The following is a 16,014-nucleotide window of genomic DNA, read 5'->3' on the forward strand; positions in this document are numbered from 1 at the left end:
ATTTGAAGAGGAGAGCGAGGACTATGTGGGGCTGCGATGAGAAGAGGCGAGGAGGCGTCATGCTCAAGCATCTAGGAGAGAGGGGTTGTGGGAGGAGATGTGGTCAGCGGTCTCTCGCGGTGCTTGGTTACTAGCGTGGTGCTCGTCTGCGGCACTCTCGGTGGGTGGCCTGCGACTATGCTCGCGCAGAGGGCGATGGAAGAGGAAGTGAGTGGGCACGGCTGCGGGGCTAGCCAAGCCTTGCTTCGTGAAAACAGTCGCCATCCGCATTAAGTATAGATAAAAACAAAAACTAATTGTATAGTTTATTTATAAATCACGAGACAAATCTTTTAAGTCTAATTAATCTATAATTAGACATTAATTATCAAATAAAATAAAAATACTATAGTAACAAAATCCAAAAACTTTTTGAAACTAAAGGCCTAAGCCTGGCTAAGGGCGCATCGGTGCAATACTAGGGTCTGGCTACGGGCCTTAACCAGGCTACCAACGCTTTGAAGTACACGAGCTGACAAGCCTGGATAGGGGTAACGTAGGCAACCAAACATTCCCAAAATACTCCTATCTAGAAGCAAAGAAGAGGTGTCGAGAATAAGAACATCCACTCAAAAGTACTCAATGCGGCAATGCCCGATTAAAAACTCCAAAGATGCAAGTAGTACTTGGTAGTACTCCCTCCGTCGCAAAGAATATAGAAACCTTTTAAGGTTAGATTAGCAGAGACGTAAATTTACACATGTACGTCTGCTTTTTGTTTGGTAATGCACTATTCTTCAAGAGTTTCCTTGGATAGGATCATTGCATCTAGAGAGTTCTCCATATTTTATAATCTGAAATTTTTTTATTCGATGGGGCCCACTTAAAAAACTGATTACAACCTAGAATTACATGTTTTTTTAGACAAGAATTGAACACTAGGACTATATATATTTTTGAGACGGAGGGAGTTGCATTCAACGCCGCTGGCTTTAACAGAGTGGATGGATTAGTGACATATTGCTTTGTTATAGCTATATAAAACTGTAATCCTTTGACTGCGATATCCCATCTTTCACCTGATTGCAACAAGAACAAATTCAAGAGACATAAGAAGACAAATGTCTCTTCTGTACTCATTAGCTTCATTGTAGTCCTGCATTTGTCGCTATCAGTTCTTCAACGAAATATATTTTTATGAATTGTTTTATGGAATTCAAGGACGCCCAAACGAAATCCACCAAGACACTTTGCAAAAGAATGGCGATAGCAATTGAAATTTACAATGGTTTGACAACGTTCATTTGTGCCTTTTACCTTTCCTTTTCAAGGTTACCCAACAGGGAGTTTGGAGCTGCTCTAATTGATTACAGATATAGGAGTATAAAATTGAAGCATACAGATGTCTTTGCGGCGGGGCTTATGTAGTTTCTGAACTTTTGGCCCAAACAAAGTACTTGCTGCTCGCCTACATTGTTTGGGCCAAAACTTTGCCTGTTCCTTTTTTTTTTTTTTGAGTGTTGCGTCCTCCATTTTTCTAACTCTTAAGTCAACTTGCGATTTGACCGCGGAGACCATCCATGCAGGGTCCAGGATGATCTGCGATCGGCGCCTCCAATCTTGAAAACGAAATATGACTCGTTCTTCACGCGTTTTCGATGAAACAACCCCCAAAAAAAAACTTGCAATAACTCTTAGCTTCAGTCCTCTGCTCGTTGCAATCTCAATGCAGTCGTCTTGCAGTCTTCCTCATCTGAGCTTTCCAAATCGCTTCGCCGATCCCGACACGCCCAATGCCTCCCTCACACCTCCTCTCGCTGCTTCTGGCCGTCACCGTCGCTGCCACCGTCGACGTCGTCCATGCGCAGGGCATCCCCTTCCCGACGCCAGCATCCACGAACCTCTCCACCAGCTGGACCATCAGCCTCAAGGCGGACGGCCACGGCGCCCAGTCCTTCGACTACATGGACAGCACGTCCGTGAGCGTCTTCCTCCTCCAGTCCATCCAGTCGCCGCCGCAGGAAGGTCTCTGCTTCGCCGCGTGCTTCTACTGCGTCGCCCCGTGCGAGGCCTTCCTCTTCGGCGTCTGCATCGTCTACGTCGACGGCGGCGGCTTCCTCAGCTGGCCGAACGCGGGCAGCCCGCAGGTGGTCTGGTCCGCAAACCGGGACCGCCTCGTTCGTGAGAACGCCACCCTCAGCTTCACGGCCGGCGGCGACCTACAGCTCCGGAACACCGCCGGAGGCCTCGTCTGGTCCACCGGCACCTCGGGCCAGTCTGTTGCCGGGATGACCGTGACCAAGTCCGGCAACCTGGTGCTGTTCGATCGCAAGAATGCAGCGGTGTGGCAGTCATTCGACCATCCGACGGATTGTCTGCTCCCAGGGCAGCCACTAGTGGAAGGGATGAGGTTGACGCCAAATGCATCCAGCACAAACTGGACGACAAGCAATCAGCTTTATCTCACTGTCCTTTCAGATGGTCTGTATGCATTTGCAGAATCTTCGCCGCCTCAATTGTACTACCAAAAGACGGTGACCACCAAAGCTGGAAGCAGGAAAACTTACATGACCCTGACAAATGGCTCGGTGGCTATCTTTGCATCCTCCTCATCTGTCAATGTATCAACTCTACAGCCAAACAGCATGATCAACATGACGGCGGGAGAGATGGAGTATGTGAGGCTCGAATCTGACGGACACTTGAAGTTGTACCGGTATAAAGGAATTGAAGGATGGCCGATGGTGCAGGACATTCTGCAGGGGCAGGTAGGCAGTTGTGCTTACCCAACTGTTTGTGGTGCTTATGGCATTTGCGTCAGTGGCCAGTGTACATGCCCAACTGACGGCACCGCTACATACTTCAAGCAAATAGATGACCGCAGGATCAACCTTGGATGTGTGCCCGTGACTCCAATTTCTTGTGCCTCGATGCAATACCACCAGCTCCTTGCTCTGAGTAATGTTTCTTACTTCAATTATATAGATACAAAGGCCGCGTTGCCTCAGATGATTGACGAAGAAAGCTGCAAGAAGGCCTGCTTGCAGAATTGCTCCTGCAAGGCTGCATTCTTTCAGTATGGTGGTAACGACACCTCTCAAGGCTCCTGTTACCTGCCAACACAAGTCTTTTCGTTGCAAGTAAATCAGTGGCAAGAAACTCACTATAGTTCTTCTGCATACCTTAAGGTGCAGATCACAAGGTCTCCTCCTCCTATTCCTGGTCCCTCGAATCCCAATGGAACAGTGAGTAGGTCCACACCCACAAGAAAGGGAAGGATTGGTGCAGGTGTGATTGTTGGATCGACACTTGCAGGGGTCATTTTTGTACTAGCTGTGATCATCATTAGCTTGATGGTAATCCGGAGGCGATATCAGAGTAGAGATGATGAGGATGATTTTGGAGAAGTGCCAGGTATGACTACTAGATTCACATTTGAGCAGTTGAAAGTAGCAACTGAGCAATTCAGCAAAATGATTGGGAAAGGAGGATTTGGATCTGTTTTTGAGGGACAGGTAGGTGAGCAGAGAGTTGCCGTAAAACAGCTGGATCGAGCTGATCAAGGAAAGAGGGATTTCTTGGCAGAAGTTGAGACAATTGGAAACATTCATCATATAAATCTGGTGACATTGATTGGCTTTTGTGCAGAGAAATCTCATAGACTCCTAGTATATGAATATATGTCCCAAGGATCATTGGACAGATGGATCTATTCCCAAGATGCAAGTATGTCTCTAGATTGGCATGCACGATGCAGAATTATCACCGATATCGCCAAGGGCCTAGCTTATCTTCATGAAGAGTGCAGACAGCGAATTGCTCATTTGGATATCAAACCACAAAATATCCTCTTAGATGACAACTTAAGCGCAAAGCTTTCTGATTTCGGGCTATCTAAGATGATTGACAGGGATAAGAGCCAAGTGATTACAAGAATGAGAGGCACTCCTGGATATTTAGCTCCTGAGTGGTTGACATCACAAATCACTGAGAAAGTTGACATATACAGCTTTGGGGTAGTAGTCATGGAAATTATCAGCGGGAGAAAGAATCTTGATTATTCTCGACCTCAAGAAAGTGTTCATCTCATTAGCATATTGCAGGAAAAGGCAAGAAATGATCAGTTGGAAGATCTGATTGATATTCATAGTGAGGAAATGCAAATTCACAAGGAAGAAGTGATTCAGATGATGAGGCTCGCGATGTGGTGTTTGCAGATTGACTACAACAAGAGGCCTCAAATGTCAGTTGCTGTGAAAGTGCTAGAAGGTACAGTGAATGTAGAAACTAATATAGAATTCAACTTCGTAGCTATGGTTCCAAATAACCTTACCAATGATGGGAAATTGGCTTCATCAGCTCCACTTCTAGCCTCCCATTTATCAGGTCCTAGGTGAACAAGGAAATCTGAGCAAAGATCGCAGGGAATATTTGTATGCACAGAATAACCATGTTTCTGTTGCACATAATAATATATTCTGATGTACTAGATCTCTCAAAAACATCAAAATAGCATAAAGTATTTTTAATGCCAAATAAAGAATACCCTGAGAAGAACTGTAATATTAGTGTTATTATATATATTCTACCAAAGAATGACAAAAACAAACATACAATAGGTAATATCTTTATTAGTGTTAGGCTTTGTGGTCCTGTTTCTTAAAGAAAGAGTGGTAGTCCTATGCATGAGGTGTGGTTCATCACTATTCACTAAAGAATGTAACTGAGTATTGCACAAATTTAGAGAGTATACTTGTAGCTGGTATTATAGCTACAGGCTTGGATTACTATTTCATTGACTAGGATTTTTAAAAATAAAAGATTTGCAAAAGAAACCATGTGCAACAGATGAGAAGTAGGAAAATATAAGCAGGCAGAAAGGTAATTGATGCATGAAGTAGTGATAGTATTAGGTTTCATCTCTAGATAAAAATGCTACCTGAACAGAGAATTCTTGCTTGATCATACTTCCTAAGAAACCATATAAATTTTCATTCCTCCGGTGTGTGCACTTCTATTTTGAGATGCCCAGTTGCTACTCATCATACTGTGTCACTTGTCTGACACCAGGAATTGTAGCTTGTCTTCACTTCCCTTCTGGGTAGAGCTGATAGAATTATATGAGGAGGCTGCTAGCCTGCTACTACTTTCCACTCCTTGATATTGCTACAAGCCTTGGGTTGAACATGTTTAGCTGATATGAATTGCTCGCTCTGTTATGTTAGGATTCATCTAGAAGCACATCTGACAGCAACATTCAGCAGTTCATAGTGGCACAATGATGAATTGATCCCAACCCATGTAGATATCTGAGATCAAGATAATTCAATGTTCTATATGCCACAAGTACGGATACAATTCACCTCCCAATTCACTCAATATTTGAAAAAAGCATTCATGGTGTTCTCACTGCATGTGGTACTATCCATCTGAACATTAACCAATTTTTGCCCGTAACTATGCTCCCCTGCACCAGAAGGGATCAAGCAGCACCCTTACCAGAAGCGAATTGAAGTGGGGAGGACCCTCTATCTTCATCCACCTGGTTTGGATCATAAGAAAATGACTGTAATTCATCACGTCTGCCTTTGCTTGCACTTGCACCCAGTTGGTTCATTACACAAATACTCCTTCCTCAGATGCAGCACAAATATGGAGAACTGGAGACAGCTAAACTGCAAACACGACAATCTCAACCACTTAAACACGACATGAATCTCAACCATTGACAAGTTTAGCTGATATGAATTGCTTGCTCTGTTAGGATTCATCTAGAAGCACGTATGACAGGAAAATGCAGCTGACCCTACCAGGACAAAAACACGCCAACTCCACATGACCACTTAATCCCCAGGGTGTCGTCTCAGCCGCGTCCGGCCTCCACGGCGGCGGAGGTGTGGAGGGCGGTCCTGTTCGGTGCCGCCACTGCAGCTGCGGCTGCCGGCAGCAACAGTGCCACGTAGGTGTACCCACTACCCAGCAGCCGCAGCTGTAGCGGCAGCGGCAAAAAATCTACGGCGGCTCCGCCGGGGAGGACTGAGGACTGAGGAGGACTGGAGGAGGCGAGTGGGATGCATGTGGGCTATAGATGGCCATCGGGCCGGGCCGTGCCGTGCCTGCCCCGGGCCGCGCCGTGCCGTCGTGCCGGCCGGGCCGTGCCACCACCGTGCCTCGTGCCGGGGGTATGGCCCAAGGCACGGCCCGCGGGCCGTCGGGCCGGCCCGAAGGCACGGCGGGCCACCGGGCCGAGGTCGTGCCAGGCCAGTAGCAGGCCTATATTTTCTTTTTTTTGTTTAGAATTAGCAAGCCACATTTCTTAACAGGCCAATTAGAATGGATGGATGAGCCAACAGACCTATATTTTTATTTTTTTAGAATTAAAAAGCTATATTTTTTACTGGGATATTAAACATCGGGCCGTCGGGCCGTGCCTGAGCCGTGCCACGGGCCACGGTGGCGGCCCAGGCACGGCCCGGTGCGTCGGGCCGTGCCGGCCCGGGCCCGGTAGTAGTCGGGCCGTGCCGGGCCACGGGCCACATGGCCATCTATGATGTGGGCTACTTTAGTTCACGAGAAAAAATTGTTAGGGCCGTAACATCAAATCTGCACAATAAAGTATTAAATATAAATTAAAAAATATATAGTTTATTTATAATTTGTAAGATAAATTTTTTGAGCCTAATACAAATAAAATTACTACAGTGTCTATTTTTTTTAAAAAAATGCAACTAAACAAGTCCAAACCCAAAAAGTCTAATTTATCTCTTCTACTCCCTCAGACCTGGTTTAGTTCCCAAATTTTTTCAAGATTTTCCGTCATATTGAATCTTTGGACACATATATGAAGCATTAAATATAGATGAAAATAAAAATTAATTGTATAGTTTATCTATAATTTACAAGAAATCTTTTGAATCTAGTTAGTCCGTAATTTGAACAATAATTGTTAAATACAAACGAAAGTGTTACAACAGTAAAAGCCAAAAAGTTTCATGAATTAAACAAAGCCTCAGAGCTTGTATAGTTCGCAAAAATTTTCAAGATTTCCCGTTACATCGAATCTTTGGTCACATGCATAGAGCATTAAATATAGATGAAAACAAAAACGAATGGCACAGCTGTAATTTATGAGATGAATCTTTTGAGCCTAGTTACCCCTTATTTGGACAAATTTGTCAAATAAAAATGAAAGTATTACAGTATCCAAAATCGAAAATTTTTACGAACTAAACAAGGCCTCAGTGAGATTGTCACTTTTAATTTTTAGACTTCGTTATGACTTATTTTTTCCAATAAAAATGTTATTTACATAGAAATTTGAATAAGACGAACCATCGTCAACAATGCAACCTTCAAAAGCGAAAAACTGCTACTTCTATACAGAGATCAAAGTTCCACAGGAACCCGCTTTGCAGTGTCGGACTCAACCACAAAACGTCGATTATGGAGATTTGTAGGAACAACTTCATCCTCCACAATCCTCGCAAAAAAAAAAAAAAAAAAAAAAAAAAAAAAAAAAAAAAACCTTCATCCTCCACAACTGTCCTAACCGGGCTGCCGGTGGAAGAGCTTGAACCTCCTTCAACTAGAGGCACTAAAGGAACCAGGATACCAGCTACTACTTCTATTGCCTGGGTAGGAGGGTTGCCACCCGAATCACCCATGCCTTCACCTTCAATTGGTGCAAATGGCTGCAAGTGTAGTGCAAAGCTAAAGCATTATTAATTAGTAAGAATTGAAGATCTTAAAACAGTGATATAGGAAAAAGAGTTACCTCAGGAACCATGGACGCGATGCAGATCTACTTCACCATTGGGAATATTACTATCAGCATCAGCAACACTAGAAGACTCAGAAACATGGAAGGCTAGATCAGCCTCATCATCACCATCATAACCAGAAAAGAGGGTTCTACAAAAAAAAAAACAGAATCATATTACAAAATCGACAGCTGCAGAGAGGACAAACAACTGCAAGAAACAAAAAAACAGAAGACAGCCTCATCTCCATAACGAACTGATGGTTCAGATGACATACAATAGCTTGATATCGTCTTGCCAAAAACTTCAATGTATTCTTCAAATACTTCTTGTGCTTCAAACATGTTCAGATGTACATCTCCCTGAGACTACGTGAATAATAAAATTCTCATAACATTTATGATTAACCGTCAACTTGCCATTGTGTTCTTCTAATGACATAACTAAATGTTGAAGATTTATAAATTTGGCATTCCTGAATTCTGAATTGTGCAGCTGCTCATTTAGAGGTGAAAGCTTTATAAGTGCAAAAACACTTCGAGAATGGTTTGCCTTTGAGGAGCGAGCGAGTTAGATGCCTTTACTTGAAAGACCTAAGTAAATCTGGACATATATAGACATAAACACTTCCATAGACATTTGAGAGCACCAGATTTTTTTTGGATTCTCATGCCATGCGCCGCCGCCACCCACTGTCCCGCCACGACGTGGTAGGGTCCCACCATAGCTCTAGCTAGGCAGGCCCGTATGTTGGGCAGCGCAAGTGGCGCGATCACACTAGGCCCCAAAAAATTAAGGGCCCCTAATCAGTGTTTAGTCATTAAGTTTAATTACTTTAAGCTCAGTTAGCCTAAGTGTTAGTTGCTTATTTAGTTTCTTGACACGGCTCACAAAAATCTATGTAAGTATTTACCCAATACTTATGGAGAGATTTTATTGTTTGTATTACTATTAGCAAACAATATTGATCGAGGTGATACAAATATTGTGGCGAAGCTGCGGATCGCTGGATCATGACAATAAAAAAAGTGCCGACACATACACAACACGATTAACTTAGCTGACAAACATAAAAACCTGGACTACTTATTATAGTTCTTATTATTGAAAATTTTAACCATTGGACACTGAAATCTAGTTCAGCTATTTTATTTTGTCTAGATATAGAGGCCATATTTTATATTTTGCTCCAGGGCCACAAAATTCTAGATACGGGCCTGTAGCTAGGATTGCTGCTATGACGTTTAAGCTCCAGTGAGAGACCCTATCATGGCCGCGGCGACCTCCCTCCCCTTGCCACCACCATGGCCAACTACACCCCTCCATCTAATAAATGAGACTTTTCAAGGCAATGCATTGTATATCTAGTTCAAAACTTATTACGACATCTTAGGTAACCTCTCCATACAAGTCACAAGACTTAAAAAGGCAAGCATTGACTTCACATCCTACATGCAACAACAACTTAGGCCTTGTTTAGTTTTTTTTTTTGCAAAATGAACATTGTATCACGTTCGTTTGTATTTGATAAATATTGTCCAATCATGGACTAGCTAGACTCAAAAGATTCGTCTAGCAAATTACAGATAAACTGTACAATTAGTTATTATTTTTATCTACATTTGATGTTCTATGCATGCGCCGTAAGATTCGATGTAACAGAAAATCTAAAAAATTTTACAATTTTTTTTGGAAACTAAACAAGGCCTTAGTTGGCAGAGAAGGATAGAGATAGCGACAGTTGATACACAAAGAGATCAAATAGATGAGGGGTATGCGGGTTTATAGGGCGTCAGTGTACGTGCATGTTGTAAGCGTCTACGTTGTAGTATGTAATTCTAAAAAAAACATGTGATATCCACCACATTAACACCCTGTGATCATGTGTGATCACTTAATCTGGTTTAAGGCACGCATAGGAACCTCTGATGAATTAATTATATGGCACAAACATCTAAATCCACAATCGATTATACAAAGGAGATGAGAACATGCATAAACGTTTAGCACCAAGAGGCTCACTTGAGTAAAAAGCACAGAAAAGTGGAAATATTAGTTGCATCTTCCATATTCTGTGTGACAGCTTCCATAGCTGAATTTCCTATGAAGTGTCAATCAAAGAAGAAAGTTAGTAACCTTGTAGTCAAGAGGATTTGCATCGTGGTGATACATATTTGGAACACTCCAGTAGTTGTAATAAAAGACTCTAGTTATGCCATGGTTTTCTATCTTCTAATCATATTTATTAATGAGGAATGCATGTTTTTTTATATTATCTTGAAAATTTATCCCAAAAAATTTGACATAAAAACAAAATCACAGAGGGCATGCATTATATCTTATTTAATTTTATTCAAATTATTTGCACTAACTACAATAAGGATCATACACACAGTGGCAGAAATTGGCAGCAGTGGGCCATGGGCCACTACACGAACATGGAGAGATGGTTACTATAGTGTGGACTCTTGCTGAAGTAATCAACATCGATGGAAAAATCCTGCAAACACAATAAGCAACATGATTGCAGGTGAGTTGTTACTGGTGATTACCTAGAGGAGGTTATAGAGGCGTAGACCCACAGGTGCAGTGCAACCTCTGGGGCTCCTCTACCTCCTTCCATCCTTTCGATATGATTTGAAGCACAGTAGTAGCAACAATAGAGCCGAAGGCATGAACCAAGAGGAGCTCGGCGAGGGGTAGGAACACACGACCACACGGGAGGTAGACATGGGCGGTGACCATGGAGCACGGAGGAGCAATTTTTAGGTGGGCCGTGGGGGAAGATTGAGGCGGCATGCCTGCAAACCTGAACGTGAGACGGGTACCAGCGCCGCCCTTGGAAACGACAACAGGATTTCACGCGATAGGAGGTTGAGAGGAAGGCCGGTGGGGGAGAAGTTTGAGGATGCAATGGTGTATGATAGAGGCAGGGGAGTGCTTAGTGTTGAAGAGTAGTTCCTGTCGAGAGCGTCTAGTGGTGACCACGTGAAGGAAGCAACCAAGTACATCTTGTTGGTTTGGCAGTGGATAGAATTTGGGAGGAGGAGGGGCCAACAAGGAGGAAATAACGACTAGCAAAGGTCGAGCGGAGGAAGTAGGGCAAGCGGTGGTCGATGGGTCGACCGTAGAAAGAAGATCATGATGAAGAAAAAGAACGTGTGGTGCCCAAAGCCTCCGTGTAGGAGATGAAATCGAAAGGTACTCACGCACGGGGGCAGGTCCAAGGAACCACAAGAGGCCAAAATGATTATGACACACGAGGCCCAAATAGAAGAGCAATCGTCCAGACATCATCGTAGGATTGCCACGCGGCTGTGGAGTGGGAGAGCCTCTCAATGGAGGCGGATACTTTCCTGATATCGTTAGCTAATTAGGGTTTAATCCAGGGTTTGTAATTGTAATCATGTAGCTTACCTTTACTTGTTCCTTCATGGAACTAATTCAAGAGATCTGTGTTTGTTGCCGACTTTGTCATATGCATCGTGTTTATCCTTCTTGTTCATTTGCCCCCTTTTTTGGGTGAGCACTTGTTCCTGTTGTTCTTTGGTCAAAGTCAACTGAACTGAACGTTAGAAGAATGTTGAGTCGGATGATATAAACACTGGAAAAGTCAGTCGTACATAAAGTAGAATAAAATAAAAGCCAAGTTAAATGGAGTGACAGTGAGTTCCTATCTGGAATTGACTGTAATTGCTGTTGCTACTAATTAAAATCTGTACAGCTGATATTAGTTCCCTGCTTAAAATAGTAGTAGATAAGCATGGAAACAATTTCAAGATTTATATGGAAACTGAATCGGCAACAAAGAAAAAACAAGCAGTCATTCAAAGCTGGCTCTAAGACCCTTTCATTTCCAGTTGGAGATTTGAAACAGCGAAACCTACCAACATTTGAAAGCCCTCTTCTCCCTAAAACGTAGCCAGATCAATTTAAACCCTGCCTCCCATACATGTTGTCGTTATTAACGTCGTTAATGCACTAACTTAATTCACTCCAAATTAATCCAGCTTTCCATATATACACTGGAGATCCCTGCCAACCGGCTTACTATATTACAAAAAAATAATAAAATAAAATCATAAAGTATATACATAACATCTTCTGAGGATTACAGCGTATCAAAGCAGTAGGTCCAGATCAGGTCTGGGCAGTTAATGATGTGAATCAAGTTTGCAAATGGCAATCTCAGATGGCAAATGAATCGGGATCTGAATCTCTTCGTGTAGTTAGCTGTAGTCGTCTCCAGTTGATTTACATGCGAATTCATGGGAGGTTTGTTGATGACTGATGAGTTGCTAACGAGGCAATACACTGATCAGCTACCACCAGCAGCGGACCAGCCTACACTTCGGTTTCAGAGCCAGTGTACTTGCGGCGGCGGCGCGGAGGAGCTCCGCGAGAAGGAGATCCGGGCGGGGGCGCGCGCGTAGGGCGTCGGCATCGGCGCAGGACGCCGAGCGGCGAAATCAAACGGCCTAATTTTTTCATGCTGTCTCGCCGATTTGGCAAGAAGAAATTAACACCCTGTGATCACGCGTGATCTCTAAATTTGGCAGGTCAACTTGAATTCCTCTAGATTATCTCCACATTTAACCCCCAGATTATCTCCACATTTAAGCTCCTCCTTCTCTTCTTGTATAAGTATAGCCGAAACCCCACCAATAACTCCACACCAGAGCAAAACCAGTGCAAAGTGAAACGAGATCCATATGGACAAGGGATCGAGCTCCCGCACCGCGTCCAAGGAGGTTGAGGGAATGGGGGTGCAGCAGCCGGAGGACGGAGAGGAGAATGTACAGGCGCCGGGGAAGGAGGAGGAAGTGTCGTCGGCAAAGGAGCTCGACCTCCTCGGCGTGCTCGGCTCGGAACCACCGGAGGTAAAGGCCGTGGAGGCGGTGGCACCGGGAAAAGGAAAGGAGAAGGCAATGGTGGCGGAGGAGGAGAAGTCGCCGGCGACGGGGACGGGGACGGGGACGGGGACGGCAACGGCGTCTGGTGGCGTGGAGAAGAAGCGCTCGTTCAAGTGCAACTACTGCCAGCGTAAGTTCTACACCTCGCAGGCGCTGGGTGGCCACCAGAACGCGCACAAGCGCGAGCGCTCGCTCGCCAAGCGCGGCGCCGCGGCGGTCGCTGCCGCGGCGGCTGCGGGGGGGCGCGGGCTGTACGGAGGCGCCGACCCCTTCCTGTCGCCGCACCACCTCCGCTTCCACCACGCATGGCCGTACTCTGCCGGAGGCAGCAGGCCGTCGCCGTTCCTTGGGTTCGGACGGGGCTCTGCCGCGGCGCCGTTCTACGGCGTGCACCACGGATGGTCCGCGCATGCGCAGACGCAGCCGTCTATGGCGGGGCTCACCCGCCACACCGGTGCCGACCTCCCAGTCTACACGCCTCACGGCTACGGCTACGGCTCCTCGTCGAGGGCTCCTGCCCCAGCCGTCCTTGACTCCACGATGGCTGGGCTCCGGTGGTCCGGCACCGTCGTCGACAGTGGCGCTGGCGCCAGCAGCGACCATGGCGTCGTCGAACATGAAGGGCCGACGCAGCAGGAGGAGGAGAAGGAGGAACAGAGTTGCAAGATAGACCTAAACCTCAAGCTCTAGCTCCGCGTGAGCTCCATTTCCTTAGGGTTCATTTTTCCATTTCCATAGATCGAGGGTTCATTTTTTTTTCATTAGAATGTCTCTGCCTGTTAACGAAGAAAACAAGTATCGAAAAGAGCGAGTATGAGGCTCTGTTATCTATGTAGCTGCTCCCTGTTAGTGATTCATTTTGTTTTTGATTAATCACACTAGCATGGTTTGTTTTTTTATCAATCACATCGCGCTCATAAAAATCATGCGGATTACCTTAAAAAGTTTCGTGAGCCGCTAAATGTGTTGATGAGACGGACATCATCTCATGAAATAAACATCTTTTTTTTGAAAAAAAGAAATTTTTATATATTCCGGTCTCTGGCGACGACGTACTGTAACACCGTTGTACCACACACGTTAGACGTTAGCTTCTTTTCTATTTTAGCGGAGTGCTTGTTTAATTTTAGTGCTGTCTTGGTTCTCGACAGAGTTTATACATTGGAAAGAATAAATCACAGAATGTAATTTGCCTTGAATGCACTTTATTCGATCCTCATGGTAATAGTAGCGATGATTATACCATTATAATAGGAAAGCAGATACATAATACTCCCTCTATCCGTAAAAATTTCAACTTTAACCAAATTTTTAAAGAAATACTAAGATTTGTAGTACTAAGTTAATTAATATCATTATATTTATTATAGAATATATTTTTATAAGATACTTATTTTATATCATAGATATTAATGCTCTTTTCTATAAAGTTAGTCAAACTTAAAATAGTTTGACTGACAAGATTCTAAAAATTTAAACTTTCAGGATAGTGGAAGTACACACAATAAATACACCGAGGACTTGTGCTAATCATTCGTTCCCTCCGATGGTTGACCCAATGACCCACCTGCTAGGGAAACGAACGCCCACATATGTCTCGCTGATGCATGGGGACCACCCAACGATAATTCACCATGCACGCCGTAGCCTTTGTCCTTAACTTTTTTCGCCCTTTTTAAAAAATATTTCAATTTAGACCTGTGTGGGTTTCATTTTTTTAAGGACTTTGGGCTCAGCATGGCCTACGACGCCAGTGTCGTGGATCAGGGCACCGAGGTGTGTGACGTGAAGCCAGCATAGAGGCTTGCATGGCAGGCAGACGGCTCGGTACCGAGCTTTGGCCAGTGGGCCCCACATGACCGTCTCATTCCCCGTGTCCCTCCTTTGGTGAATTGGATTTTAAACTTGAAAATCAAAAAATGTCCAAACAAAGTTGAGTTTTTCGCAAGCTAGTTTTTGTAGAGTACTACAACTTCTATTTAGGGTTTAAAAGAGGTTGCCACACACAAATTTGAAATGGAAGCACCCCAACACATGGCATATTAAAACTGGCAAACAAGAACTTAGAAAAAAAATTGGAAGGGAAAATAGAATCAGATACAAAGTTGTGTCCACTTTGTGACAAGGTTAGAGGTTGATGTAGAGTTTATTCCAAAAATAAAGTTTGTAGCATGCAACCTAAAAGGGCTTACACTTGATAGGAACACAAAAGCATTTCCAAGCCATGTCACCAACATAAACCCTAGTTCGTTTTTTGTCCTTAAGAGTTGGAGGTTGGTTAGGTGGTCAAACACTACTTGTTTACATCCTAACTTTCTTGGTATTTCAACAGTTTGAAGCAACAAACACATTTGATTATTAAACCCAGCGCTACATGGAGCAATACGTGACTTGTGTGGAACTTTAGGTACATAAAGCAAAATAGTCCCATCACTAATTCTAGCATGACTTCTTCTTTCTTATATCATCCTTCTTCTTTCTGCTACCAAAGACTAAAAAAATTGATCTAAAACTTAGCCTATAGGGATGTTAGCCGTTGTTCGTTGGTCATATGTTCTCAAGGCTGTTGCCAGAGCGTTTGCCTATGGGATCATCCATACGAAACATCAAAAAGGGTTTGGTTTTCAGATTTGTAACTATTCATAGTGTGGGTACGATTTAGATGAAAATCAATTTCTGGATATATGTAGTGTATTTTCAGAGTGCTTGTAACATGTTGATGTACCAAACTATTATCTAATAAAATTCTTATTTCATCAAAAAAATCCTAACATGACTTAGGGAAATTAAACAAAGCACAATTATGTAACAACATGTGTGGAACTCTGTACTTCTAATGTTAAGAGCTTCGCCACTAGTCCTAACATGTCTTAGGGAATATAATGTTGTTGGGTCTATTATATTTTTCTGCTGGGTGTAGCGTGGTTGTTTTCCCTTTCTCTCGCGCCTAAAGATGCTTTCGTTGCATCCTTGTTCATGTCACTCTTGTTCTTGGGAGCTGCATCTCGAGCTTGAAGCGCTTCCTCCTAACGCTTGATGGCTGCTTCATGCAGACATAATTTCTCATGTATCCTTGTCCTTAGACGAATTTCCACCCTCAAATGTCACTCTTGCTTAACCCACATCTGTTATTCCACCTCATAAGCCTGAGTCATCTTGACATACTATTGTCCTTTGTTTTCCATCTCCATTGGGCGTGAGGGTGACCATTTCGGCGCCACCCGATCCACCCATTCGAGAACTTGCACGGTTACGTCTGTAGTCGTAGATGTCATGGAATCAAGTTAACAAACGATAATGAGAAATAAAATATTTAGTTGTTGTTGTTACCATGAAGTCATCATCTAGATATGCGCACATGA

At 43.8% G+C, this 16,014-nt stretch overlaps 1 protein-coding gene and 1 long non-coding RNA gene across 3 annotated transcripts; one reads left to right on the top strand and one right to left on the bottom strand.

The window, feature by feature from the left end:
- LOC8080500 (G-type lectin S-receptor-like serine/threonine-protein kinase SD2-5) lies at positions 1,106–4,568 on the top strand. Its single transcript, XM_002454931.2, has one exon. The coding sequence runs from the start codon at positions 1,773–1,775 to the stop codon at positions 4,374–4,376; it is 2,604 nt and encodes an 867-aa protein (XP_002454976.1). The 5' UTR covers positions 1,106–1,772; the 3' UTR covers positions 4,377–4,568.
- Positions 7,317–9,268, bottom strand: LOC110434063. 2 transcript variants are annotated; one of them, XR_002451523.1, is made up of 3 exons: positions 8,017–9,268; positions 7,754–7,890; positions 7,317–7,670 (listed from the first exon to the last, which is right to left on the bottom strand). It is a non-coding gene; the product is annotated as an uncharacterized LOC110434063 (long non-coding RNA). The 2 variants fall into 2 exon arrangements; XR_002451522.1 differs by having other exon boundaries at positions 7,754–9,268.

The sequence above is a fragment of the Sorghum bicolor genome, chromosome 3, assembly GCF_000003195.3.
Source record: "Sorghum bicolor cultivar BTx623 chromosome 3, Sorghum_bicolor_NCBIv3, whole genome shotgun sequence".
In the NCBI taxonomy this organism is placed as follows: Eukaryota; Viridiplantae; Streptophyta; class Magnoliopsida; order Poales; family Poaceae; genus Sorghum; species Sorghum bicolor.